Below are 27,276 nucleotides of genomic sequence, written 5' to 3' on the forward strand. Positions count from 1 at the left end.
TAGCTTGTGAGCTTCTTCTGTTTTGAAATGGTATTTCAATCTTGACCAAGATGGCTTCTCTCATTCTGCTTTCACATTATGGTCTGTCCTAAGCTTCGGTTGCATGAACTGATGAGGGCTTCTCGGATCAGAAGTGAATATTCCAAGGCAACCAGAGCTGTGCATTTGCGATCGAGTCAATGCTCTGAGAAATGACATGACCCTCAAACATATATATATATTTTAATGTTTCTGTAACAGTTCCATGAGAGCAACCTGGCAAAGCATCGATTGATTCCCAGTCCTGAGATGGATCCCTTTTGGCAAGGTCCCTCATCAAACATGTCCAGATCGCTTGGCAACACCAGCATGTCCCCCAACTCCAACGTGGGTAACACAACCAGCACCAGCGCCAACACCAGCCTTTACACTGAAGCCAATCTCTTGGACATCCTCGGCCCCAAACGCTCTCCCTTCTTCCTCCCGGTGGCCGGCGTCTACTTGGTCATCTTCCTGGTGGGCTTGAGCGGGAACCTTCTGACATGCGCTGTGGTAGCCAAACACAAAAAGATGCGCAACCCGACCAATTTGTACCTTGTTAGCTTGGCTTTATCTGACCTTCTCATGCTGGTCTTCGGGATGCCCATGGAGATCTACGACTTGTGGCAGAACTACCCGTTCCCCTTCGGCGCCGGCGGTTGCTACTTCAAGACGTTCATCTTCGAGACCCTCTGCTTTGCGTCCATCCTCAACGTCACGGCCTTAAGCGTGGAGCGATACATTGCCGTAGTGCACCCTCTCAAGACCCGCTATCTAACCACCAAGAGGCACGCCAAACAGGTCATCGGTGCCGTGTGGGCGGCATCCATGGTGTGCGCCATACCCAACACGTCCCTGCACGGTATCTTCTACCTCCCGGGCTACATGAGGGAGTCGGCCATTTGCATCATACTAAAACCAGTGTGGATGTACGAGACGCTTATGCAGATCACCACCGTCTGCTTTTTCTTCATCCCCATGATGGTAATCAGCGTGCTCTACCTCGTGATGGGCATGCACCTGGGCAGGGAAAGAAGACAGAGGCAAGGCTACTTTGGGAAGAAATTGGTCAGTGACACCCGTGTGAGCGTCCACAATGAGGGCGGTCGGCGGACAAACGTCGTCAAGATGCTCTGTGAGTTCTGAAATTAGGCTTTGAGCTTTTTAATGACACTTGCAGTTAAATGTCAAGCTAAACACCTAGCATGTGTATTTAAAACAACAAAACAACTTTGCCTTAAGAAATGCTACTGCTAGCTTAATGCTAACACATAATGGGAAACACCATTGACGAGTTAAAACTTAGCACCAATAGTCCCGGTGTTCAAACTCTTTTAATTTTTTTCTTTGTAGTTATATGCTGAGCGAATTGCTGGGCACATACACCATTTACAATATTGGATTTTGGGGTAAACACGTTTTACTGACGCCAGAAATTTATCTTGTAATCCACATGGCCGTTGCCAAGGCATGTACCCAAAAGACAAAAATGTGGCGAAAGGCATGTTTTCAGTGTCATGGTTATTTGCAGAGGTGTCCCTAGCGAGCTTCGCGGCTTAAAGAGACTTCAGGTATCATTTGTATCAAAGCCCCGTCTGCTGTTGAGTCCACAGCCGTGCAAAACCTGCCGGAAGTTTCCTTTCAAACTCACTGGTGTCTTCATCTTTCAGCCATCGTGGTGGCAGTGTTCGGCGTCTGCTGGGCGCCTTTCCACATGGAGCGTCTGCTCTGGAGCTCCGTGCGCCAGTGGACCGACCTAATGCGCAACATCTACCAGTACGTCCACATTCTGTCGGGGGTCCTCTTCTACCTCAGTTCTGCCGTCAACCCAGTCATCTACAGCCTGATCTCCACACGCTTCAGAGAGTGCTTTCGAGACCTCGTGTGCTCACGGGTCGGCGCACCCGACTCTCCGCCGCCCCCGAAGGGTTCGCTGGTCCTCTCCACCTCCAGGGTCCAAACCAGAGTTTAGGACTCATTGATCCGCTTACTATCTCCGCCAACAAAGCGGGGACTGGACGCCACGTTACTCTCAAGCGCTTGCCTAGAGACAGCTTGCAAGACTTCAGTGTTCTGAGATAATATTCCTTTGGCTACAGATTCAGATCCTTACATCTGTTTTATGTCATGCTACTTGGACATTTGGGCTGAGTGACGCAAAGAGACAAGATGGAAAATAATTTAGTATGGCGTACTCACAGGTCAAGGCAATTCAAACTGTCTCAGAGGTTTCGGTTGTGGGGTTGCTTCTTTAGCTGTTGCAGCACTACATCTGTTAGGACTCAGATTTATCGTATTTTCATTGTGCAAGTTGGTAATTATCTTCAAAAGCTGTCATGGCTTTAAGACTCAGATAGCGTTCATTGGCATTTGTGTACTGTCGATAATTTTTTTCCGTCCATCCATCCATCTTCTAAAGCGCTTAAGGGTCGCAGGTGTGCTAGAGGCATTTTTTTCTTTTAACCAGGGATCATGATTCATTTCAAATAATTGTTTTCATATGAATGAAAAAATATCTAAGTATTCTATTTAAACAAACAAAACTACTGTGTTATCTTATCATCATTCTTTTGGTGGTGGTTATCATTCATAACCGTGGAAAGGAGAAATCTCAATGAGTGTTAACTGTGTGTGACTGGCCTCCTCTGCCGTTATTCAAGCCTAGCCAGGAAGTGAAATGTCATCACAGCAAAATCTGATGCAGACTGCACTTAATTATCACTACTAATAGAGTGTTGGACTCAAAGACGACTGAAGGACACCAGGGGAAGACTGCATTTGGAAAAGGGCAGATTGTGCTTTTTTTTCGTTTTTCTTTGTCTAATGTAAAATCAAATGTGGTTGCCATGATCCTGCTCACTATTCATGTGCGATTCTCCTGTACAATCACTTAGACAAGGGTGTGTGAGGCTATTTTATTTGCTTAATGTAATTGGTTTGTCCAAAAGCACCCTGCATATTCCAGCAGCTCATTTTATATTCCACCTGCTTCGTCCCAGGCTAAAAGCACTCAGACGGAGCTGGATCAGATTGAAATAATGTCATTCTTGTTGTGTAGAAGGAAAAAAATGTCAAACAATGTCATGATTTTCCTGTGAACTTGTGTTGTGAGTGATCGCGATTGCTGTGCAGTAACATGACAAATCACAATAAAGTTTAAATGTGGTACATGCAATTGGCATTATTTTCCTTCCCTAAAAGTCAGCAAAGACCTGATTATCCCATGGCTTGATTATCCTTTGGTTAGTTACATAAACGATACAGAGCATTAAAAAAAAAAAATACTTAGGACACGCTAAAACATAGCTTGAATTAACTTGCTTGTGATTTATCAAAGACTGGAAGTTTATTTCTGCCAAAGTAAATTCAATAGTTAGCTTAGCTTCTTTTATACATTCTTCTAATGGTATTGTGGCTGCTCTGTTTCACTGTGCCGACATTTGCTTCCCTTCAGTCTTATATGCTAAAAACCACATTGAAATGCTTACATTGTACATTTCCTTTACATTTCCATCAGATGACATTTTCAGTATATTTTCTCAATAGCCGAGAGAGGCAGGAAGCAGAAAAGATAAGGTTAAACGTAAGCGTTATTTCTGTCCTTTCAGGTCTGCCATCAGCCTCGACCTGTGTGACAGCGTATTACATGAATAATCCCGACCCATGTCGAGGGTCACAGTGAATCGGAGTCCATTTTCAGGGATTATGATGCAAAGAGCCAGGAGAGCATAGGCGGAAGCCTCTCTTTTAATGTCAAAAATATTTCACACCAGCCCCGTTTAGAGAATAATTTAGCATTCAAATACTCTTACATAAGTCATAAATTCATGAGATGAACCAGCTATAGAAACAAGACACACTTGCCGGGCTGCAACATTAGGTACACACCTGTACAATTTAAAACATGTATCAAAATTATTTACAAAATAAGAATGTTCCGTTTTTAATTGACCGTTTGAGTTATAACAATAGGTTTTGGTATAGAATGTTAAACAACCCTGGCCCAACTTTTTGCGGGACAAATGAAATGATTCTAAAATAGCAATTTTCCATTGAAAGTAAAGTGGCGTCTTTGTAACAATGGCGAAAGTGACGATAATTTAAGGCGTAAGCAAGAACGAAAGGGCCTTCGCAGTTGGATCCTTTTTTTCTTAGCCATCCCTTAAAATGATGGTAGTATTTACTCCCAATTTTGGCTTGTTTGGGTGAAAGCATTCATAGTAGTTCACTTCTCTCCCATTTGGCCTTACCGCTAATGGCTTAAAGGTTTGAAAATGGCTGCTCACCGTTTCTCATAATTCAAATAGTTGGATCCTTTGAGGTGATAAAAAGTCTATACCTGGAAAATGTGCCAAGATTATTGTATTTAAAAATGTTTATTTCGGGTTTGGTCAGAAGCTTTGGACGTAGCGAGGGTTCACGGTAGAATATGCATTCAATAGTAGTATAAAAACAGCAACAAAAAGACATGACATTAATGGAGAGCAAATGGTAACTGTGAAAAACAAAATAAACGGTGAGTCTAGGCAGGGGGCAAAATGATGACTCACTTTCACAACATGTCCTCCTCCATCTTCATTTGTAGCAACCGTCTCAAGGCTAGGACGCGAAGTGCCCTTCAGGTAGCCGTGACTCAGCTGGAGAAGGACGGCTTGCGTGCTATCCTGACCACATTGTACGTGTTCAGACCCGGCGCGTCGAACCCGGGGGAAACGCCGCGCTTGTCGTACGCGTAGAAGTTGAACAGTTGTCCGTCCTGGGCCTCCAATGACACGGCTGCCGAACCTACCCTGAGGACGCAGGGGTACTCTCTTTCAAAGACCACCTTGAAGACGCGCTCTACCAGGTAGTTGAGCTTTATGGTCCGGTACATTTGCGGTATCAGCTCTTCGATTTGAGGGCCGAATTGCTGCATGGTGAGAACGCCGTCCGAGCCGGCTTTGATTTCGTAGAAGGTGATGTTGCTGTAGGTAAAGAACCCCGCGTAGGCCTCTGGGTTCGGGGGCGCCGAGAGCACCCTGCGGGTTTCCCTGAAGGCGTTTTCTAAGGCAGGGATGATGTGGCGGTAGGCTTTGGCCACCAAGTCCTGCTTTTGGGAACGACCCCCGGCCATGAGCACCACCAGGCCGAGCTTAAGTCGCGGCACCAGGGAGAATGTGGCCGAGTAGCCGTCCAGGTCACCGTCTTTACGCACCATCTCGTAGCCCAGCAGCTCATTCACCTCCCACGGCGTCCCCGTACGGTTTGCGAAGTAGTCCTTGTCGCACCGGAAGAGCGGCGTAAGCATGATCTTCAAGGAGTCGGGATCCAGAAGTTTGCGGTGATAGGCACCCAGCAGCATCATGGCCAGCTTGGCCAGGTCCGCCGCCGTGGAGAACATCTGACCCGACGGACGATACCAGCCCAAGTCGTACAAAGGAGCGGGCTTTCCGTTGGAGTACACGCCCACGGCCACCTGGCCCTGGAGACCTGGCGTGATGTTGAACCCTGTGTCCTCCATGCCCAGGCGGTCCAGGATGTTCTCCGAAACCCAACGCTGGTAGTCCATTTTGACCACTCGCTCAGACATGACGTGTGCCAGCAGCGAGAAGGCGAGATTGCTGTAGTGACATCTGGAAAGAAAGATGTGAAATTGAACTGCAGTACATGATTAAATGGAGCTAGGACACCATCATTTGTCTTTCAGATAGAATGAAAAACCATTTTCTGTAATGATGGCGTATTGTCTGTATTTGAGATGATGCGGCTGCTATATAAACAGCCTGGAAAGCAAATGATTTACTTTGGCGTGTTATTACCCAAACAGATGTAACTAAAGCTTACTTGGTTCCCGGATCGGCAACAAGGACGTCATCCTGCAGAAGATTGATTGCCGACTGAGTCTTTCCTTTCCAGAGAAGGTTTGTTGCTCTGAGTCTCCTTGGCAGACCTTGATAATGAACGCAGTTGGACAGCAAAATTGTATTCTGGTCAAAGACCTACACAAACACGTACGCCGCCTCCTGTCAACATGTTGCAATTTCCCTGGTCTTCTTGCAACGATCGATCCTCCCATTTGATGCTGCCATTAAACAGATATGATTCTCATCCGGCATGCTATGGAGCTGCTGTGCTGTTTAGATTAGAATCATGTCGTAGTTATGACCTATTGGGTCCCGTTATGAAGGTGAATATAATATCAATAGAGTGAGACAAGGTAAATGAGGACCCAAATGTCTGGCTTTGTCCAATTTTTCCAATTCATGTCTGAATTATGATTTAAAAAATACATATTTAGTAAAAGGAACAGTTCCATCAAATCTCTATTTCTATTCTACGGGTATTTGATTGATTCGCGCAATGAAACGAGACACATCGTCCAAACTCTGAGGCAGATGTGCAAACCAGTCGTCCACCATGATGCCCTTCATATCTACTAAAATATTACGCATTTAGGTGTTAAAAGTACCAGAGAGCTGGCTGGCCATCCTGCGGAGCGTCACCGAGGAGGATCGAATAGGGACCTCGCCGCTGTCCAGGAAGATCAGACCGTCCGTCACGTATTTGAGTTCCGAGTCACGCGACCTCCCTGTGGGGTTCTTGATGGTGAAATTGTCCACGTATTTCTCCAGCGGGTCATCCAGTGAGCCGATCTTGCCCTCTTCCCACAGGCGGTACAGCATAAGCGTGGGAAAGATTTTGGACAGGCTGGCGATTCTGAAAACACCATCAAGCAAAGTTATGTGTGACTTTTCTGGTAATACTAGAATCAAGTGTAATTGCACATCCACTACAGTAGGTGGCAGTGGTGTTGGAACACTTGCAATTGATATACTGTAGCGTGTAAGGTGCTAATTAATTAATGCACAATTAATTGAAAAAATTGAGAGATTTAGGAGTGTAATGCCAGTACTCTACTTTTGATCTGATAACCTGTTGTGTTCTTAAGTCACCTACCTGTAGATGGTGTACTCATTGGGGGGTCCCGAGAATACATCTGAGATGTTCCTTTTGCCAAAATTGCCGGTCCATAAAACAGTGTCATTCAGGATAACGATGGCGGAGAGAGCCGGCAGACTAATTGGATTGATGCTCTGACGAAGCAAAATGTCCACCTGTGGGGAGAACAGAGGACACATTCAGAGATGTTAAACTAACAACTTTAAAAGCATGTTGGGATGGTAAAAGTTTGGCTTCCTCTCGCAACATAAGTTCAGACGTCAAATGTTCGGAGACCTTTATATTGATGCCATCTGCTTCTGTAGATTCTCACGTGTCTCGCTGGCTTGGCAGCACACTTAAATAAACAACTGTTCAAGTGCAAAAGCGAGATGCATCTTTTTCTGTTTAGAACAGAAAATAATGATGTGAGGTCAAGAAGGGTTGTTTAAACTCTGCTTGTGAGAAAGCTGTTTTTAATCTTTTTTTCCCCTCAATTATTTCTTGATTTCCTTAACATTTACAGCTCAGGAGCCAAATTGCGTTCCTATATTATTATAATCGATGAATTGAATTAGATAAATTTAATTTAAAAAAAATTACATTTCCATCACTTTATTAAAAAAGGCAATATTATTTTTATTATTTTGACAATGAATCAATGAATTAAAAAAAAATCCATAACTTTATTAAAAAGATTTGAAAAATGCACAAATATTTATTATTATAAAAAATATTTCTCAACTGTGAATCCCTTTGTATTACCATCTCGTCTTTGATTGCAGGAATCATATTGCTGCGTGCTCTGACGCTTTCCGCATGTTTAATCAGGTTTTCCGTGCTTTATCTCCACTCAGGATTAGCAGTGCAGCTGTACTGTACATTGAACATAGATACCCTCGCTGATTCCACGCCTCTTGTACCTTTTCCAGGGCCTCTTTCAGAGCGGGAATAGGATGCTGCAGCGGAACCGGCTCGGGGAAGCGGGGACACCTCATCTCCGATTTGGCATTGTCACCCAGCCCTTCATCTGGTCGTTAGAATGGAAATGGAGAAGAGGATTGAGAAGACGATGAGGAGAGCGCATGGAGGGACATGGAATGATAACTCATGGCCCAAGACATGCGGCAATTGGGGGACAGCAATTTGTTCCTGTTGTGCTTGCATAATATGTGCCAGTCTAGGCTCAAATTATAATTTGCATTTTGAATCTGGACATGAGAACATTGAATCCGGACATGTAATGCTCATCTTTCCCCAATGATGAGTCACATAGGAGAACAAGAGTCATTTCAAACTTGAAATTTTTCATTTGCAATGTTTCGACCCTGCCTTATTTCATGAAAATATTTTGAAAAATGGTTGGATGGACATCATGCTCATTGTTTGGTCGCTGGAGACCCAACAACTTGTATACAAACCATTAAAAAGTAAATTCTCTGTAATATGCCACACCCCTTTTAATTCTTTCTTCTTGACTAGTTTTGATTATTTGAGGATTCAGAAGCCTGTTCAAAAGCACTCACCTGGTTGCACCTTTGGAAGCTGATATTGCCAAAAGAAGCATCCCGTCATCACCATGGAGAGCATGAGAAAGAACACCAAACCCACTTGGGACCATTTCACCTTCATCTTCTTGGGTTTTGTGACCCCTTGGAACTGGACGGTGGCGGCGGAAGGAGGAGGAGGAGGAGCCGGAGGGACAGCGGCGGCGGCGAGGGTAGGTGGCGTCTTGAAAAGAATCTCATATCAGTCAATCGTATAAATCTCGCTGAATAATAACTCAAAGTCTACACAGAAGCGTTCCACTTGGCACTCCACATGATACTCACCTCTAGAGCAGGACGGACGACCTTAATCTTCTTAGCACTCAATCAACCACCTAAAAATCATTCGACTTCAGTCCCGCCAAAAATGTCAGCGTCCCATGTTGACAAAAGGCACAAATGCGGTGATTTTGCTGGGACTGCGCTCTAATCTGATGGTCGGTGCCACTCTTTGGCCATCACAATTCAATTTCCTCGCCTGTAACTCCAGCCTGTCGACATCATAATCCCCAGATTTACTCTACCAAAGCGATCAGGGGGGGAATCTTAATCCCTAATCCCTGTAAATCACTTCTCTTCACTCCAGTCTGCCGAGTGGAGAGCGCAAGATGGCTGCCTCGGGCCCCATGCGGGTTCTGCTGCTAAGTGTGGCCATGATGATTCAAATGAGGGAATAAAGTTGGAATATCATTGAATATTATTTCAGGAGTTGAGTTCATAAAGGCAAATATTGCAGATATGTAGAGTATGAAACATTTCATACAAGCATTCTTTATTCAAGTCCAACTCCTTTGCATTGAATAAGAATCAAATGATTCATCCAACTACACAAATGCTCCAGATGGTTTTCACTGGGGGAACTCATTTTACTCATATCTCTTAGCCAGATTCAATACGACCAAATGGCCATGATCAAATCATGAAATCCTTATCTATACAAATGGTGTTTACATGCTACCCAAATGCAATACGCCAGTTGGAATTGATTTAAATTGTTGAAGAATAACCGATATGAGTGCAGGTTATATCGCAATACGGTTAATGTCACAGTCTAGATTAAGTCTTTGAAGATTGAGGAAAAATTTTGGAGACAGATTAAAATGAACATAAAGCAGTACAGGAAGGCTGCACTATTGGCAAAACACTAAACAGACAGTTTGTCGGAGAGCATTCAAGTTTGCAAATATTGCTTTTACAAAATCACTGCTTTTGAAAATAGTTAAAAAATCTCGCTGCTCAGTGGGATACAGGGTGAATAAACTGAAAAAAGTTTTGGTCAAATTTATTCAATTGTATTTTGTTAAGTAGTGGCAGAGAATAAAATATGGTTTTGAAGGACATGTAAAAAAATGATCTGGACCTGTACACCCACTTGAAAGCAAATTCAACACACCATTTTCTTTCATTTGAATGCAAGGGCAGTCTGTTTCGGCTGCAACAAAACAATCACGTCCTACCCAAAGCATTTAGTTATGATCAAACGATGAAATCCTAACTATACATATGGCGCAGATGGTTTTCACAGAAAAATTCCGTTATTCATGTCTCTAATCCGGATTTAAGTTAGCAGCCTCATCATGGTTTGCAAAGATCATCTCTCCCGTGACGATGACTTTCATGGCTCCGGACTAGCATTTGGGATCTATAATTACTTGTGGCCTCAACATGTAATCAATTCTCAAAAGGCCAGTCTGTATTGAAATTCTCTGTATCATATTGAATTTTCTGTTCCTCTGGTATGGCTGGGGCTTTATGGGTTGTAGAAAGGATCCCTCCCATAAGGATAGTTAGTGTGCAGGTGTTGATCCATTTTACATAATCTAGTGAATGTCCACACACACATTTTTACCTGCGTTTGCAGCCCATCCACAGTGGCTTCCCTGAGGACTTTACTCCCGGCCTTGCCCATGATTCTAACTCACTGGCTGTGACCTGACACAAAAACACATAAATGGGGTCTCATTTGCATTTGCTCTATATTCGTGCAACACAGAATCTTTCACAGTATCTCACACATGCCAGCGAGCATCACCTCTCCATCATCCAAGTGCTCTCCTATATAAGAAGGTACCCCCCCCACCCCCCCAATAAACACGCACAACCGGATCAGCCACTTCAACCACATGAGCAGAGACTGTCATGATGAAAATTCCAGTTATTGTGAGTCCAATATGATATAATATGGGTGGATAAAAAACAACAACCCACATGCCCATAATTACATTTCTTACTTCTTTTATTACATTTCTTACTTCTCTTTTTCACCATTTATGTAATGTCTCAGAAAAAGAAATGTACACGTGAAATAATGCTGGCAGATACATTCAACGAAAGTCATGCATAAGCCCAAAGAAATGATTCTATTTCAGACGTAGAGTCTACGTAGTGATGTGTAACACATGACAGCATATTAGATCAATCCACAGAAGTCATATGAATAACGGTCTAATGATCTAAATCGCTCATTGCAGATTAAGTGACATCGAAGAACGTAAGAACAATTTTTGTTCTCTCCAAATTTCTGTGTTTCAGGTTCTCTTTGTCTTTCCTGGTTTTGTTTTTATTTAAAGATGTAATATCTGTACTGGCCACTAGGAGCCAGTGCCGTCTTCTAAAGTCAAAGGAAAAGTAGTTTAATTGAACAGTGGAACTCCGGAAGTCAATCGCCTCGGAACTCAACATATTCGGTTTTCAACGCGAACTGTTGGGAACTCTTTGTCCCGGTTTTCGGGCAAAACTTCGGAAACCGATCCGACTCACGTGACTATTGTAAACAAAATACAGTTCGTTCCACCTGCTGCTAGTCAGCGTTGGTTGGCATAATTGTTTGGCCGTTTGTAGACCACTGCAAGGCTGGACACGAGTCCCAAGAAAGATGCGGGAGAAAAGCCGAATAGATAAGTGGCAAGAATAATAATAGAGCTGAAAAAGGCAATCATAGTCAAGTATGATGAAGGCCTTTGTGTGATGGACCGTAGGTTCATTTGAAAGCAATAGAGAGTGATGACCAGCCGACGCCCCCCTGCACCTCCTCCATAGATTCAGCACCTCCTCCATAGATTCAGCACCTCAATGTCAAGGTTTGTAGACCTTCAATTTACTGTTTTAATGATATGTTTCCTCTTTATCTATATTGCATATTCAACTCTGCACATTTTTGCTCTGCAATTGTGGGATTTAAAAAAAAGGCAATTATGTGAGTGTAAAAACGTGCTAGCTGAAAACGGATTATTACATTTCCAGTTATTTCTAATAGGAAAAATACAACAATACATGTCTTGATGGCAACATTTTGATACTAGGGAAAAAAATACCTAATTGGACACCAGCTTACGTAAAATCAGACCACTCCTGCATCACAATAAGGAACAGAGCATTACTGGTGCAAGTTTGTTTTTGTCAGCGGGGAGTTTGGGAGGTTGTTTGCTCGGGCTAAAATGACACTTTTGTGTTTTGATACTGGCAGCAAAGATTCAGTAATATCGGTGAGTCCCAAAGCCCCATAGTATTGGGAGCTGAAACCGCCAAGAATGCCAAGTGCTCTTATATCTTCATCTGTGTTCTTTACTTGTTGCTGGAACTGCATCGACTGCACAATATGTGTGTATATATATACATTTGTTCTTGCTTATTTTTTGCTATAGTGCCACACAGTTCTTTCGAGAATTTGGTCCAGGGTTTCTAAATCATAAATACAAGCGGGAATATAAAACCCAATAAAATAATAAAATCTATAAACTACGGTGCATGTAGCCACGTAATTACTTGATCAATTAAAATAAACTAGTGACTACTAGATTTGTTGTATTGCCCCAATGAATAAGGATTCAAATATTGTCTTTAATGTAGACATGATGGCGCAGTTATTCTCAAATTGTGATACCACCAATACACATTGGGCTCCCTCTAGTGGTAACCCAAAAAAATCACTGTTCAAGTCCATTTTGGTTGTATTTAACTTTTAAGATCAATGGTTACATTTGAACTTTATTAAGTGTTTGTTTTTAGGGGGTAGTTTGTGTAAATTATATGAGAACCACCCTATTAGGATATATTGAGAAACTCCTCCAATAAAAATTAGAACATAATCTTCTTCTGCATTGTATTTTGCACTCAACCAAAACGCAGTCTGAGCTCCACTAATGACACCATTAACAACTCGGTCACATATTGAGTCTGAGCCCAGTCCTCCTTTGCAGTCCAATGATAATGCACAAACTTATTGACCTTTGTGATTCACGAGTATCATTCAAGTTTAATGGACCATTTAATATTTATTGCATGCGCGTGTCGGAAAACCCGCCCTTGATGAATCCACGATGAACCGTCAATTGATATGAGATGTTATGTAACAATTCAGCTAAGCATCATGGTTTCGACACAGACATTCTTGTATAAAATTATAATCATAACCAACACTTTGGCTGTGACAGCCAGTGCTCCACCAATATTATAAGCAGGACTGCACACAAAAATGTTATATAAGCCTCATAATGAGTCAAACGGCTCGTTTTTATAGGCCACAAGATGCCCTGCAGTCATTCGCTCCTTGTCCACTTACCTCAGGATCTATCCGTCACACTTCTTTTGGGTCTTTATCAACACAGAGACGTGGAGAAAAAAAAGAAATATTCCGCTTTGCTTCTGTTCCGACTTTGGGAGCTCGGGACGGTCTCCTGACAGATGTTGGTATCATAGTTATGACTAAATCCGCCTTGTATCAAACCCAGCGTTCTGGATTAAGCAGCACAGCCAATGGCCACATCTGCCATCGCACTCAAATAGGTGCCCTTTTACTGTTTGTGTGTGTGCGCGCATTTTCAGTTTATATTTTGGGATGACGAACTGAGGAAAAAAAAAAAATACACTTTACCAGCCAGGCAGAGATTATGTTACACTAATGATGTGAATTTGCTTTGTGGCGCACTGTAAAACATATGGCAGGAAATCTTGGTTTCATTAGATCAGAGAGTCTTGAGTCGGACTTGCACACGTAAACAATGTCGTTTCAAGAAGAGGTTTGGTCCTTAAAGTAGGGCATTAAGATTAGGTTAGTGTTTTCAAATGACGCTTTCAATGTGAGGTTTTAAATGTGGGTTAAGATCTTAAAGTAGCATTTCAAGCCAAGGTTAGGTCACAAAGCAGGGATTCAACTCTGGGATAGGGCTTCAAAATATTTATGGCAAGATTAGGGTCTCAAAATCGGGTTTCAAATAGAGTTAAGAGCAAAGACTGGGTCCTAAATTAGGGTTAAAACAAAGGTAAGGCTTTCTATGATGGCCTACATTAGGATTTCAAACTAGTGTCCCAAAGTAGAGATTAGGTCCATTAAAAATGTCTGACACAACTTCAGGTCAAACGGACGTTTGTTCGGTGGGTTTGGACGAGCCAGTTGCCCGTGGTAACGGGCGCATTCATGACCGTCACGCCACAGCGTCTCGCCGGGAGTCATTTTAGCAGCGTGACGCTGTGAATTTAATCGAAGGGGGGAAAAAAAAAAAACTAATTGACTGCTTTTGTGCACTTTCACCAGAGAATTAATATGCAGGCAGCCTCCAACACTTAAGTGCAGACGGCGGCTTAGCGCACAGAGGCTCGGGCTTAACGCAAGCTGTCGATCTCAGTGACTCTCATGTGCAAGATCTGTCCAGCCCAACATGTGTGCGTTTGCGTGCAACGAAACTGATAGCTTGGTTCATTCACAGTGTCATTATTTATTCAGTGCATACAGTGAGCACATGTAATGAGCAAAGTTCAAGAAATCCCTTTCTCATATTGTCTCCATACTAATGCCATCTCCATTTAATTAAGTATGTACTTTGTAGCGTACTATATTAGTGTAAAACCTTTTTAAAACCTTTTCCATTATTACACTACTAACTCGCTAGTCGGTAATCCTGGAATGAACACGGCAAAGCTACTTGAAGCATGTTAATACTTTTTGTTTACGCACCAATAACAGCAGCTGCCCACTGGGCCTTTCATGACCTTGTCTTGAGAAAATTATGTAAAAAAATAAAAAATGATGTCACTATAATTAATAAGGGAACTTGGAATATAACTCGGTTGCATTTAATATTACCTATAAATGAAGTAACTTACTTCAAAGGAGTAGTCAGAATACTCTTTCACGTGTAACTGTGACACAACCCTGTTTCTAATCATTTTGGTTACCTATCAATATAATTAAGACACAGTACTGTTTCATTCATTGCTGAGTTTCTTTGACTGGAAAATACTGACCTCTTGTGGAAAGAAAATAAAAACAAACAAACGAAAAACAAACAATACAGCAGTGAAAATGCGAGTTCCACTCGCTCAAAAAAAACCCCCAATATACCTGTATTACGATTATTGTATAAAAGCAATTAAAATGCCAATTTTTCTATCACATGGACCCCACATAGCCGTTGAGATTAACAAGAATAAAATGACGGATGTAGCAGTGTCAGCCTATCGCCGCTAGATAGTGCCAGAGTTGCATCAAGGTTTTTAAATAGTTTGAGGCTGGTGAGTGGACTCTGTTGGGGGAGGCCAGAATCACAAGCTCTGGGCAAATGGCAAGATAAATAATAATTACTTTTTATTATTTTATAATCTTGACGTGTCAGAAAACCCTGTTTAAACACTGTCACAGAATGAGAGCTATATGAGGACGTTGCTGATGATGTTAGAACCTACTATAAAAACTACAATGACATCATACAACTTGACAAATTTTTCCTCTGAGGGCTACCTACATACAGAAAAATCTAATGATTTTGACATTTTTGATTTAAATTTTTTTAATGCTTTAAAACCAATCCATCAACCAATTATACGACTGTATAGTAGTAGTTATTTTGGAAAACTGCAACAACATCCCAACTTTCTGTTAAAGAAGATAAGGAAAAGAGTTAATATATTTTTAGGATTTTGGAGTGTTAGCTAACCTTTGGTTCGCCTGACACACATCTGGAAATTGGTGAGTGGATATACTGGTCCACCAACACCGCATCACTGGCGAAGAAAGCTCAGCGCTGCCTGTACTTCCTGCGGAAACTCAGGCGAGCAAGTGCTCCTCCGGCGGTCATGTCTACATTCTACCGTGGCACCATTCAGAGCGTCCTCTCCAGTTGCATCGCTGTTTGGGGTGGTAGCTGCACTGAATAGAACAAGAAGGCCCTGCAGCGCATAGTGAACACGGCTGGTAAAATTATTGGTGCTTCAGTCCCCTCCCTGAAGGACATTTACACCTCCCATCTCACCCGCAAGGCGACCACGGTTGTGAGTGATGTGAGTCACCCCGCTCACTCTTTGTTTGATCTTTTGACCCCTGGGAGGAGGTACAGGAGCCTGCGCTCCCGCACCACCAGACTCACCAACAGCTTCATACACCAGGCTGTTAGGATCCTGAACTCTCTCGCCCCTTCTGCGTAGCGTCCTGTACTTTTGCGCTATATTCTGACTGTCTGCTGTATGCACACTTGCTCCATTTTTTTGCTCCTCTTATTTATTATGTTATTTGTTTATTTATTATTTATTCATCACTCTTATTTATTCATTGTTTGTGCCTTCTTGTTTTTATTTTTTGTGTTGTTTACTTGTTTGTATATTGTGTACTATGTCTTGTCACCGTGGGATAGTGGGAACGTAATTTCAATCTCTTTGTGTGTCTTGGCATGTGAAGAAATTGACAATAAAGCAGACTTTGACTTGACTTTGACTTTGATACTGCTATGTAACTTATGTATGAGCTTACTAGTTTATGTAATTTTTTAAGGTTGTCCAAAATTGAGTGAAATAACCTCAAAAACAAAGCAAATATTAGTTTATCACAGTTATCAGCCGGAACGTTTTGGGGTAGATGTAAATGAAACCACCTTCTATCGACTGATGTTTTGCTTCTAAATTCAATACAACTGTTGGCTCAGAAATGGCATGTGTTGGCCCTCACATGACGTTCCTGAGAATCGCAAACTCTGGTAGATTGTCATCGCATGTTCGTCAATAGAAGTTTGCAGTCAAAGCACGTTGGACAGATCTGAGCAAAAAAGGGACACTCTGAACGACTCTGCCCGTAATCAACAAGCAGCCATGTTGCATCAGACAGTGAAAGTGGGAAACCAAAAAAAAACATGTCGCTATGTGTCATCCAATTACAACAGCACTCTGATCCTTCATGTTTTTCTCATTTGCTTTTTTGGAAGTCCACAAATGCTCTCGAGTATCGCCTGAAGGTCAGATAGGATAATATAACTACCAGTGCATTCGGGGCCTGTTATTAAGGCAAACGCTCTTAAGCTTCTCAAACCTCAAGTTCCAGTTTTTTTTCCCCCTATCAGCTATCGCTTGTTAGGATACGGATTTTAGCTATTGATCTGACTCCAAATTGTGATCAACACTTAACACAAAAATTGCTATGTTCTAATCCACACACTGGCGCACCTAACAATTTTGCGAGTTCGTTCTGTCAAAGAGAAGACCAGTAGATCAATCAGACCGAATTTACCAATTGTTTAATCTTGACAAAGCAAGCTAATACAGGCGCCTGGGTCTTTGGGTCCTTAACACAAAAACTCGTGTGCCTTCGTGACCAGAAAGACGACACATTCTTCCGGGTTGCCCAGTTTTAAAGAAACACAATATGAATATTCAAACATGCAAAAGATTGTGTGGTGATTGGTCGATGGTCTGTGGTCATCTCCTCCTCGTTTGGGTTTTCCCCTGCTCAGCACAGGTGTCTGGACCACAAAGACGAGTTGTTTTTCGCGTTCCCATCGGCCTTGAGATATGCTCCCTTTCCGGACCTCCTGTTCCACAATACTTTGAAGAAAACAAATTCATGTAGCCTGCACATTCCTTTCCACTTATTAAGCAACCACACTACTACTAGAAATTATATTGATATGGTTATATGTGTCTAACGGAGCCTTAATCAAATGTGTTTGTAAACTGCCGAAAGTACATTTCCCTTTATTCCCTCTCATGACCTCATTTATGAGGTCATCACCCGTTACTCTAGCAAGCAGCGACCAGCATGCTGTCGGTCCTTTCTTCCCGCCTGGGCCAGTCGGCCCCCTGGCGCTGTGTTGTTGGGGATGAAAGTACAACATGCATCACCAAACATTCCGCACACACCATGTTCCTTAGCCAATAGCATGTCCAACGCAATTCTATTTTGGAACGACATCAATGCCAATTGTTCATGGACCGCTGTAAATGATACATTTTTATTGGGGGTGATCCATAGGAAAATGCTTTTGAATCCCGAGGACACTTGATTAACGAATTCATACTTATCTGGCACACCTATGGCGTCAATATATGTTGGATCGTTGTCGCTCAACCATGGGGGCAAAACGTCTCTTTTGGCTCACTTCAGGAGCCCCGCCAGTGGGGACTCCATGTTCCAATTGAGATTCTGTGTTTCAATGGGGACAACCACTACAGGCATTATAGTGGTTATGAGGCACAAAAGACACGAGGGCACAGATACCCTATGCATCCTTTGGCAAGCCATGCTATAATTTGTTGTCACCACACCACAACCAGTTGTCACTGGTCTTCCTCTGCTCCTTCCATCACTGCTAGTTGAATTCTGGCATGTCCTGTTAAAGCTTAAAAACAAGTGGATTTGGAAAAAATTTTTGGATATCAAAATTACAAATTGAAACCTACTCACCCATTTGTATTTTACAACCTACTCACCCAATTCTATCTTACCACATACTCACCCATTTCTATTTTACCACTCCCCCTTTTGACACATTCACCCAATGTGTCATTATGTATCAAAAGGAACCTGCTAAGCATCCCCTCTCATCACCACACTCATTGTAGCCAGGCCTGCGGAACCTCTAGCTCGTCCACCACACGCTCGGCAACACAAACAAAAATCATCGCACTCCTGTCAGTGAGCTTATAGCCCTGCTGATAGCGGACATTTGTACACACAAAAACATACATCAAGTATCAAAATAAAAACAGTCATAAAATGAATCCTGGCGCCCGCGGATCATGTCCTGAAAACCATGTCATCAACAAGTTCATCATAAAAACCAAAAGGGCAAAGGTTAACATATTCATGTAAATTCAATACAAATTTTCCACGAACGCAATTGACAACCTGCAAGAACGAAAACAAGTTACGCAAGCAGCGCGCAATCCGCTCCTTGGCTGGTGGCTGTTGCTGCTGCTGCAAAAAAATTAAGTCACACAGAAAAACAAAGCAGAGCGTGCACTTGTCGCAAGCAAGCTCAAGCGTCAAACATTTGGTCACTGTCCACCTAGTCCGTCACCCCGTCGGGTGAGCTCAAAGTTGTCACACGTCAAATCGTCCAAAGTCTTAACGTTCAATACCAGTTCTGTCTTGTCTAACCATATTACTGAAATGGGCCTTCTCCATCGCACTGTTTTGTTGTCGATGGTGCCCCTGAGTAATCCTAAACCCATATTTAGTCCAAAATTAGTCCTGATCAATTGTGCTTTTTCAAATCTGTAGTATCTTTATATTTTTCAGGTGAGAGGAATGTTATCCTCTGCTGTGATCACATCACCCCAACTTTGAATCATGTCAACCATTCACAATACACAAACACCACACCACAAGCACAGACTTGACATTCATACACCATTACAAACAAACTGTCATTCCACAACACACACATAAAAACATACAATATTAAATTGTAAAAAACAACCGTCCCTACGCAAAATTTTCTCCTCAATTAAAATTTCCCTTTTTTATTTTAAATCCAAAGTTAATATCTAATTGTCTGGTTTCCTGTCCTCTCATCGTTTGCCAATATGCATAATGCTGGAACATGATTTAACTCCCCATTTAGTTTGCTCACATCTCACACTTAGACTATTTGACACTTTGTGACGAGCTGTAATATTTCCACATTCCCATATTTCTTCCACTAAACAGTTCCATTTGGCTTTCAGTTTAAATTCATCCCTCCAAATAACTACCTCTGGCAAAGAACCAACAATTTATAGAGCACTCCCTTTTTTACTGTTACCTTGTTCCCTCAGTCATCTTCTCACAAGCATAACTGACCCTCCTAAAAAATAATGATACCAAAAATAATGTTTAAAAACAATATACACAGCTTCCTCCTGCCACTTACGCTATCACCTTGAAGATTATCGTTCTCATTTTTGTTGATGCTAATTCTTAAAATTAAATGCTTACTTTTGATAATGGAGTCACGCTATATCACAAAGTTTGAAAACCTTCCACGCTCCCCCTTTCTACCTATCAAAACCAATTAGGAATATTTTTGCTGTCATGATCATCATTGTGGCCCTCACACTTATTGTTCCTGTACTTTAAATTGTCAATTTTTGTACATTTGAAGCCCTTTGAGACTTGCTTGTGGGCTATATAAATAAACTTGCCTTGCCTTGACTTTATCATTATTCAACTTCTTCTGCATTCTTCTGCCTCTTTTTCATTTATTCATTTTTTAACTTAACTACTTCTACGAATTCATCTGATTCACCTCATTCCACTTTTAACACATTCCAAATATTCATGCCAAATATTCTAAATATTTACGATTTTTGAGAAATTTATACATTTTAAGCCAATATTTCACCATTCATTCTTCATGGCACATTCAATATTTCTCATTTTCTTCTACATAATTCCTCCAATTAACCTTCTTTCACTTTCCAATTCACCTTCTCTCACTTTCTAGCTTGAAATTTCACATTTTCACTTTCAACATTGCAGTAACATTTTGCAACATTCCCTTTTTCCCTTCTAATTTCTAATTATTCTTTCACTGACTCAACCCTTTTCAATTTCTTTTAACTATTCATCTTATGCCTACCTATTCCAAAACTTCCCACTTGTGAAAAATTTCAAATTTTCAACTTTAAAATTCACGCCCAATTTTACAAAATTCTTTCGGTATTTTCATCGATTTTCTGACCAATTCAACACATTCTAATTTTAAACATAATCTTGTAGCATTCCCCGAATTTGTATTCAGCCTCTTCGCCTTCACACACAATTTCTCCAAAAATTACAAATTCTAATTATTATTGTGAATCCTCCGTGACCCTCGTAAGGACAAGCCGCACCAGTAATGGATGGATGGATGGATGGATGGATGGATTGTTAACCCTAACCATAAATGCCTATCATAAAGTGTCATTTAAATCAATTGTCGCAATTGATGTATAATTAAATTCTGTCGTTTTGATAAATTTAATTTCTATCGATCAATATCCACTTTGCAAAGTTTCTGATCACGCTGTCGTATGATTTGTTATTATTAGTGCATCTTCGCTGTCCATATCTATGTATTTTGTTGTTATCCCCGTTTCAGTGTCAATAAGCAGCCTTATTATTCCCTCTTTTATCAAAACTCCTCAGATATGTCCGCCCCAGCACCCAAACACACTTCCATCCCTTTTGTCCCACACTCCACCAACTTTGTAATGCTTCAGCAGTCTTTAGCAATGTGTCCAGTTTGACTTCATGTGACTCATGCAAGTCTTTAGCAGCCTCTCCTCTTAAATTCTCATGATGATGATTCAGGGCTGGATCGTCCGCCACTCTCAAATGCGTCCATCTTGTCTTTGTTCTTTCAGTCCATTTTCTTTTCTGATCTGCAACTGTGTGTATTCCACCAACTGTATGGTTCTTGTCCTGTGAAAAGCTGTGCTTGCCCCCTTCAAGCATGATAGCAGTTTCTGTTGTTCTCAAAGGTGTCTCATGATCAGGGACAGTCCTCTGTTGATTTTGAGACAGCCAGTGGAGTAAGAGGACTCAGTTCAGGAATCGTGCCACGCACTAGGGAAGAACACACTGGGACACAAATTTAACAAAACTATCTTTGTGTTATCAATCTTCCTGTGTAGTATTTGTTTCTTACACCCCAAATCTTCCTATTAACATTTTGTATCCTATCAGTTGCGCACACTCATCATCTTACTATCAAGCCGCCCTTATCAAATGCTTTTTTCTTCTGAGCAATCCATCCACCCTACCCATTAACACGGCTAAAATCCTCGTTCCAGTGTTTATCATCAAATAAAGTTCCGAAATCTTTTGTAATAAACTGTAATATAATTTAACAATTCACAACATATGCGGTGAATGTTATTGTTCAATCTATAGGTCATACAGCGCCTGTGTTCCAACTATGACATTCCTCCTTGATTTACCATCTCATAAATTATTGTTGTCAGCAGCGCTAAATGGCTCGAAAGTGAATGCCTTATCGCCCAATTTAAAACACATGCCACATTTGAGCTAGTATTTATTCATTTATTTATTTGCCATCCTCATGTTAGCTGCCATATGTCAAAATTAAAATGTAATTTTGCTTTCGATTTTAAGTCTTTCAAAACTGCTATATCCTTACTGCACCGAAATAAACTGTTAAATATATCTTTAAAAACAACCAAAACAATCTATGCTCCTGCACAGACTCTTAAAAGTGGCACCCAAATGCCAGATTACAAATCAAACCTCCTCCTTCACTCTCACATTTTTTGATAAAACAATCTACTTATCTAAACACTGTCATCACCAACTAAATTAATGGCCTGCAAATACAATGTTGTTGCTGTGGTCCCTCAAAACATGTGACTAAAATTTGGATAATTATTAACCCCCATCAATTGAGCAATTATCTCATCACTATTTACAAGTTAGCCCCCCTCTCTTCTCTCACTTCTCCTCAACATTGTATCAATGTTGACGTCACAATCTGGCCAGGCCCGCATGTCCTGCTGGCCCCCACCCTTGCCGGTATGAGCCGAACGGGCCCCCTCCTTCTTGAACATTCTCTGATCCATCCCATCTTCCTCCTCACACGCCCGCAACCACACATGTACACATAAACGCACACACAGCGAGCGCGCACACAACCGCACATACACACACGCATCCGCACGGCACGCACGCCAATACACAAAGTGCTCGCGCAGAGCTCAGACGAACGACGATAGACTGACACAAACTTTTACAGAGATTACGCACATACACAGAACACACAGACAAAGGGATTCGAATCCATCTCTCATGTAGCTCACAATTTGCACTTCCAGCATACATTCCTCTCAATCTCACTCCATTCATTCCTCTCATCACACACACACTCCCCCCAATTTGGTTGCACATTTTGGATATTTTAGCGGTCTGGTCTCTCACAGGAGGAACTGTTACCACCGGATACTTTTTGAGGAGGCCTCACTTCTCCTCGGGGATCTCACAAGCACCCCAGCTATTTGAATGCGATCGTCACCGCACCCTTGTCCGCCACGACGAAGCAAAACAGAGGAGTCCGCCCTCCCACCACGGAATTTAACTGTTTCTCAAAGAACAGAGGAGCCCGCCCTCCCACCACGGAATTTAACTGTTTCTAAAAGAACAGAGGAGCCCGCCCTCCCACCACGGAATTTAACTGTTTTTAAAAGCTTGCACACCTTATTTGATCTGAACGACAGTCTCCTCTTAAATTTCCTCTTTCAATTTGCAGAATTTCGACATATAGTAACAGGTATTCTGCTTACCTTATCATTGATGAGCTCAGGGTTTAGGAGACGTCGTACCAGCTCAACGTTGTGCGCTTATTCCTTATTCAAACGGTACGCCGACTGGGAGACAGCTGTCCCAGACTAACTGTCCGATGACTTGGACACAGACCACGAGTTTGTCAATTACCCTTCTCTTGACATCACGTACGGGGTCACCAAGAAACTGTTAGGATACGGATTTTAGCTATTGATCTGACTCCAAATTGTGATCAACACTTAACACAAAAATTGCTATGTTCTAATCCACACACTGGCGCACCTAACAATTTTGCGAGTTCGTTCTGTCAAAGAGAAGACCAGTAGATCAATCAGACCGAATTTACCAATTGTTTAATCTTGACAAAGCAAGCTAATACAGGCGCCTGGGTCTTTGGGTCCTTAACACAAAAACTCGTGTGCCTTCGTGACCAGAAAGACGACACATTCTTCCGGGTTGCCCAGTTTTAAAGAAACACAATATGAATATTCAAACATGCAAAAGATTGTGTGGTGATTGGTCGATGGTCTGTGGTCATCTCCTCCTCGTTTGGGTTTTCCCCTGCTCAGCACAGGTGTCTGGACCACAAAGACGAGTTGTTTTTCGCGTTCCCATCGGCCTTGAGATATGCTCCCTTTCCGGACCTCCTGTTCCACAATACTTTGAAGAAAACAAATTCATGTAGCCTGCACATTCCTTTCCACTTATTAAGCAACCACACTACTACTAGAAATTATATTGATATGGTTATATGTGTCTAACGGAGCCTTAATCAAATGTGTTTGTAAACTGCCGAAAGTACATTTCCCTTTACGCTACAGAGGAGGTGCAATTTCCCGATGTCGGATGATGAAGAACACATTGCAATCTTTTCACCCAGTCAAAAGTGTCTCCATTTCTTTTGTGTACATTTTTTAATGATTTTGGTCCAATTCAGGTCCATACAATGATGGTGTTATGAACAATCAGTGGGTGCCATTATGTTGTGGTCTGCATGGTGTGAAAACTCTTGTCTCGACCTCTGACCTATTTGCACTCTTGAGAAGTGCGTTAGGGGCATGTAGACGTGTCTCCCTCAGCCAACCGCCGTCTATGTAGGTCAGCGAATGGCCCTTGGTGTCACGACGCCATGTTAGAATACGACTAATTGTGTTTCACGGGATGTTGCCTCGACGGGGGCAAATTCCATCTGTTGCCAAAGCCTCTTCATGCTTCGTGCCTGTTTAGTCATTCATATGGTTTTCATTCGTTACTCGTTTTCTGACAGGCTTTACGTGACCGGCACGCTACTCAACACACTTAAGGACGGATGACATGACAACGTAAGTACTTTCAAATTCTCCAACTTTCCCAACTTGGAAAAAAACATTCACGACAGGGATGACAATGGGCAAATCTGATTGGACACCAAACTAAGTGCTATATTTTTCCAGTCGGCCATACAGCAATGCAAAATGACTTTGTATACAAGTTGAAAAATACGAACTAACTTACAGTGTATTTTCAAAGTATTTTGATGTTCTACAATGCTCTAAACTTGGATCGCTATTCATGGTGAGGCAATGCATGCGTGAGCACGAAAGCGTACGCTAAAGTAATGCATAAAGCGTGTTTTAAAGTGTCATGCCGCTCTCTTGTGATGCTCTGCGGCTTATTGGACACGAGTGTCCAAAATTCACTTATATCGCAGCGGTTTTACATAATCATGTGAATTGCTTTGTGTCTATCCGAAATAGTCAAAGGCGTGTGGATTCTCCTGTCGGCAGCTCTTGAGGACTCCGATGCCCGAACAAGTGGCAACGCTGCATGAGGAGCCACTTGGGGAACAAGTCGAGTGTGCTAATCTTCACACTCCAACGACCTGTGCTGCGTTCAAGTCAACTATGAGGTCAGGAAATCTAAATCTCGGGCGAGGCTAAAGTACCACTTCAAGTCAAGCGTTATTGAGTTTTACTACTATTTACTATTGCAATTCACCACAATTCCTTGTCAAGAAATAGTGGTTAATATGTCTTATTTTTAGGATTGAATATGAACAAAATGTAAAAACATTTAATATTTTTGGATGATTTTATTGTATATAGATTCTTTAAGAGAAAAAAATGAATATATTAAAATATGCATAATGGCATTTTTGTCATACACGTGGCCCTCTAGTAGCACTGACGCTGTGGCCTCCATCAGCAATTATTCTAAAAAAGAAATAACCCCAAAATTAACATTGTTGATCCTTGGGAGAGGTCTAAGCCCCACTGCTTGTCTTTTTACTCAAAGCCACCAGCAATTTTGTTGCTTGGCTCCATTTATTGGATGTGTGTTCCTAGCTGATCTTTAAAAAACAAAAAAAACAAAAAAAAAAACGTCTACCCAGACAGTCGAGCTGCGTGGCATGAGCCAAGGAAAACCCACTTGACTGCATACTCCAGAATTTTCCCTAGGCTTATTTTATTCGCCTGTATTTAAAAAATCTAGTATACGAGAGGTGGTTATCAATGTACAACTTGATGCTGGTATGAAAAATGATTTATGTCCTTGGCGGAATTCTGCTCTCTACTTTTCAGAAGGGTTTTTCCTCCTTGGGCCACACAGAAAAACCAGTATGATTTGTAGTCAAATATTTGTTATCAAACAGTAATAAATAAATAAATAAATAAATAAATAAATACAAATTCTAAATGGATAAATAAATAAATAAATAAATAAATAAATAAATAAATAAATAAATAAATAAATAAATAAATAAATAAATAAATAAATAAATAAATAAATAAATAAATAAATAAATAAATAAATAAATAAATAAATAAATAAAAAAAAGTTCACAGGTTTTCCCATCTTAGTGAGGGTCTGCAAATTACTAAATGCTAGTTGTAGCTGCAAGAAAAGAGAAAAACGATGCTATCCTTTGACCTCCTCAGGGGGCGCTCTGAATCAGTGCAGGTGCTAGCATGCAGCCTTGGCGGCGAGATGGTGCACATTAACCACTCCTGGGTCCTGATGTTGTTGTTGTTGTTTTCCTTCCTTGCTAGATCATTGCGTCTATCTGTGCCGGCATCCTGAGTGCAGCAAGCTCCCTTGTTCCAGATATTAAATTACTCATAAAACATTTGCTCGGCCTCCAGGCCCTGTTACTGCAGCTTGTTGCGAAAGCTCCACTTAGCCCCTGGAATGTCCCCCGAGAGTGTAGCTTGTGCCACCTCTCCTAAGAAAAGTCATTTTTTCCAATTGAAGAACGATGCAGTTTCGGCTCGCATCAACATCACGCCGCTTGTCGCCTCCGCCCGTACCTGTCGCCCTCACCGCGACCGGAGAAGTGCTGCTGTGTTACAACAAGCAGCCTGAAAGCTTAAACATTGTACCACAGAATACGAGAAAGCAAGAGAGGCTGGAAATTAGGGGGGGGGGGGGAGAGAAAGGAAAAAGGCCAACCGCTCATGCCGTGTTAGCTTGAGTGAACCAGAAAGCCCTGCACCGAGCTCAGTGAACCATAAAGTTATTTTAAAGATACAGCCGCAGAGTTCAGCAAGACAATATGAGAATGAAAGTGAGTCCAGACCAATTGGACTTGACGGTCTCATTTGACGTTGGCTATTTTATTTAACGAATGTAACTTCAATTGACTGTAACTCACATTTAACTTCTTTGTGCACCATAGCCATTAAACAGATGTCTTATGTTTCTTTCCACTACTTCATTTATTATGATTGACATTTAGATCAGTTTGGACACAAACAAAAATAAATAGAATGCTATGCAGGAACTTGATTTAAACTACAGGTCCAAGCATCCCGTTCTGGTTAAACACGTAAATGCATTTTCCGATTTTGTGACACATCTCACGTGACTGCGTTTACTTTCACTCTGTGACTCAACACATGAAATAAATCACTTTGGACAGTCTGACTTGTCAAACATTTTATTTATTTATTTATTTTTACAATTTCTTTCACAGGATTAAAAACATTTCTAAACAAGGTTTTTGTATGACAATCCGACAGAAGAGTCTTCCATGAACGATGCTTAAGTAGTCTTGTTGCATTTGTCCAAAATAACTGACATATATCGTTAGTTTAGTTCTCATTCTCTTAATTGGAACCTATTGTCATATCATATTATACATGTTTTGAATGTAGGGAAGGAAATTAAAATTACTGAACTGTTTTATGATTTTAAATTTACAGAACGATTTTTAGCAAAATTAGTGGCAACCTCAAACTTTTGCACAGTACTTGGATCATACATTTTTAATCAAGTTTTTAATGTCAAATGCACTTT

General features: G+C 41.5%; 2 protein-coding genes across 2 annotated transcripts; one reads left to right on the plus strand and one right to left on the minus strand.

Annotated features, from left to right (window-relative positions):
• Positions 1 to 288: 288 nt before the first annotated feature.
• On the plus strand, positions 289 to 1,990 carry nmur3 (neuromedin U receptor 3). The gene is made up of 2 exons (XM_061291395.1): positions 289 to 1,153; positions 1,689 to 1,990. Exons 1-2 carry the CDS (start codon positions 289 to 291, stop codon positions 1,988 to 1,990), a joined length of 1,167 nt encoding a protein of 388 aa, XP_061147379.1.
• A 1,765-nt stretch (positions 1,991 to 3,755) lies between these two features.
• Positions 3,756 to 8,648, minus strand: lactbl1b (lactamase, beta-like 1b). The gene is made up of 6 exons (XM_061291943.1): positions 8,463 to 8,648; positions 7,860 to 7,966; positions 6,955 to 7,112; positions 6,467 to 6,714; positions 5,842 to 5,947; positions 3,756 to 5,630 (listed from the first exon to the last, which is right to left on the minus strand). Exons 1-6 carry the CDS (start codon positions 8,566 to 8,568, stop codon positions 4,652 to 4,654), a joined length of 1,704 nt encoding a protein of 567 aa, XP_061147927.1. The 5' UTR covers positions 8,569 to 8,648; the 3' UTR covers positions 3,756 to 4,651.
• Positions 8,649 to 27,276: the final 18,628 nt, after the last annotated feature.

The sequence above is a fragment of the Syngnathus typhle genome, linkage group LG11 (genome assembly GCF_033458585.1).
Source record: "Syngnathus typhle isolate RoL2023-S1 ecotype Sweden linkage group LG11, RoL_Styp_1.0, whole genome shotgun sequence".
In the NCBI taxonomy this organism is placed as follows: domain Eukaryota; kingdom Metazoa; phylum Chordata; class Actinopteri; order Syngnathiformes; family Syngnathidae; genus Syngnathus; species Syngnathus typhle.

Coding starts and splice junctions, on each gene's coding strand:
- lactbl1b (XM_061291943.1), bottom strand. CDS start 8,568: ATGAAGGTGAAATGGTCCCAAGTGGGTTTGGTGTTCTTTCTCATGCTC. Junction 7,967..8,462: donor GCTTCCAAAGGTGCAACCAG/GTGAGTGCTTTT, acceptor TCTAACGACCAG/ATGAAGGGCTGGGTGACAAT. Junction 5,631..5,841: donor GTTGCCGATCCGGGAACCAA/GTAAGCTTTAGT, acceptor CTTTCTTTCCAG/ATGTCACTACAGCAATCTCG.
- nmur3 (XM_061291395.1), top strand. CDS start 289: ATGGATCCCTTTTGGCAAGGTCCCTCATCAAACATGTCCAGATCGCTT. Junction 1,154..1,688: donor AAACGTCGTCAAGATGCTCT/GTGAGTTCTGAA, acceptor TTCATCTTTCAG/CCATCGTGGTGGCAGTGTTC.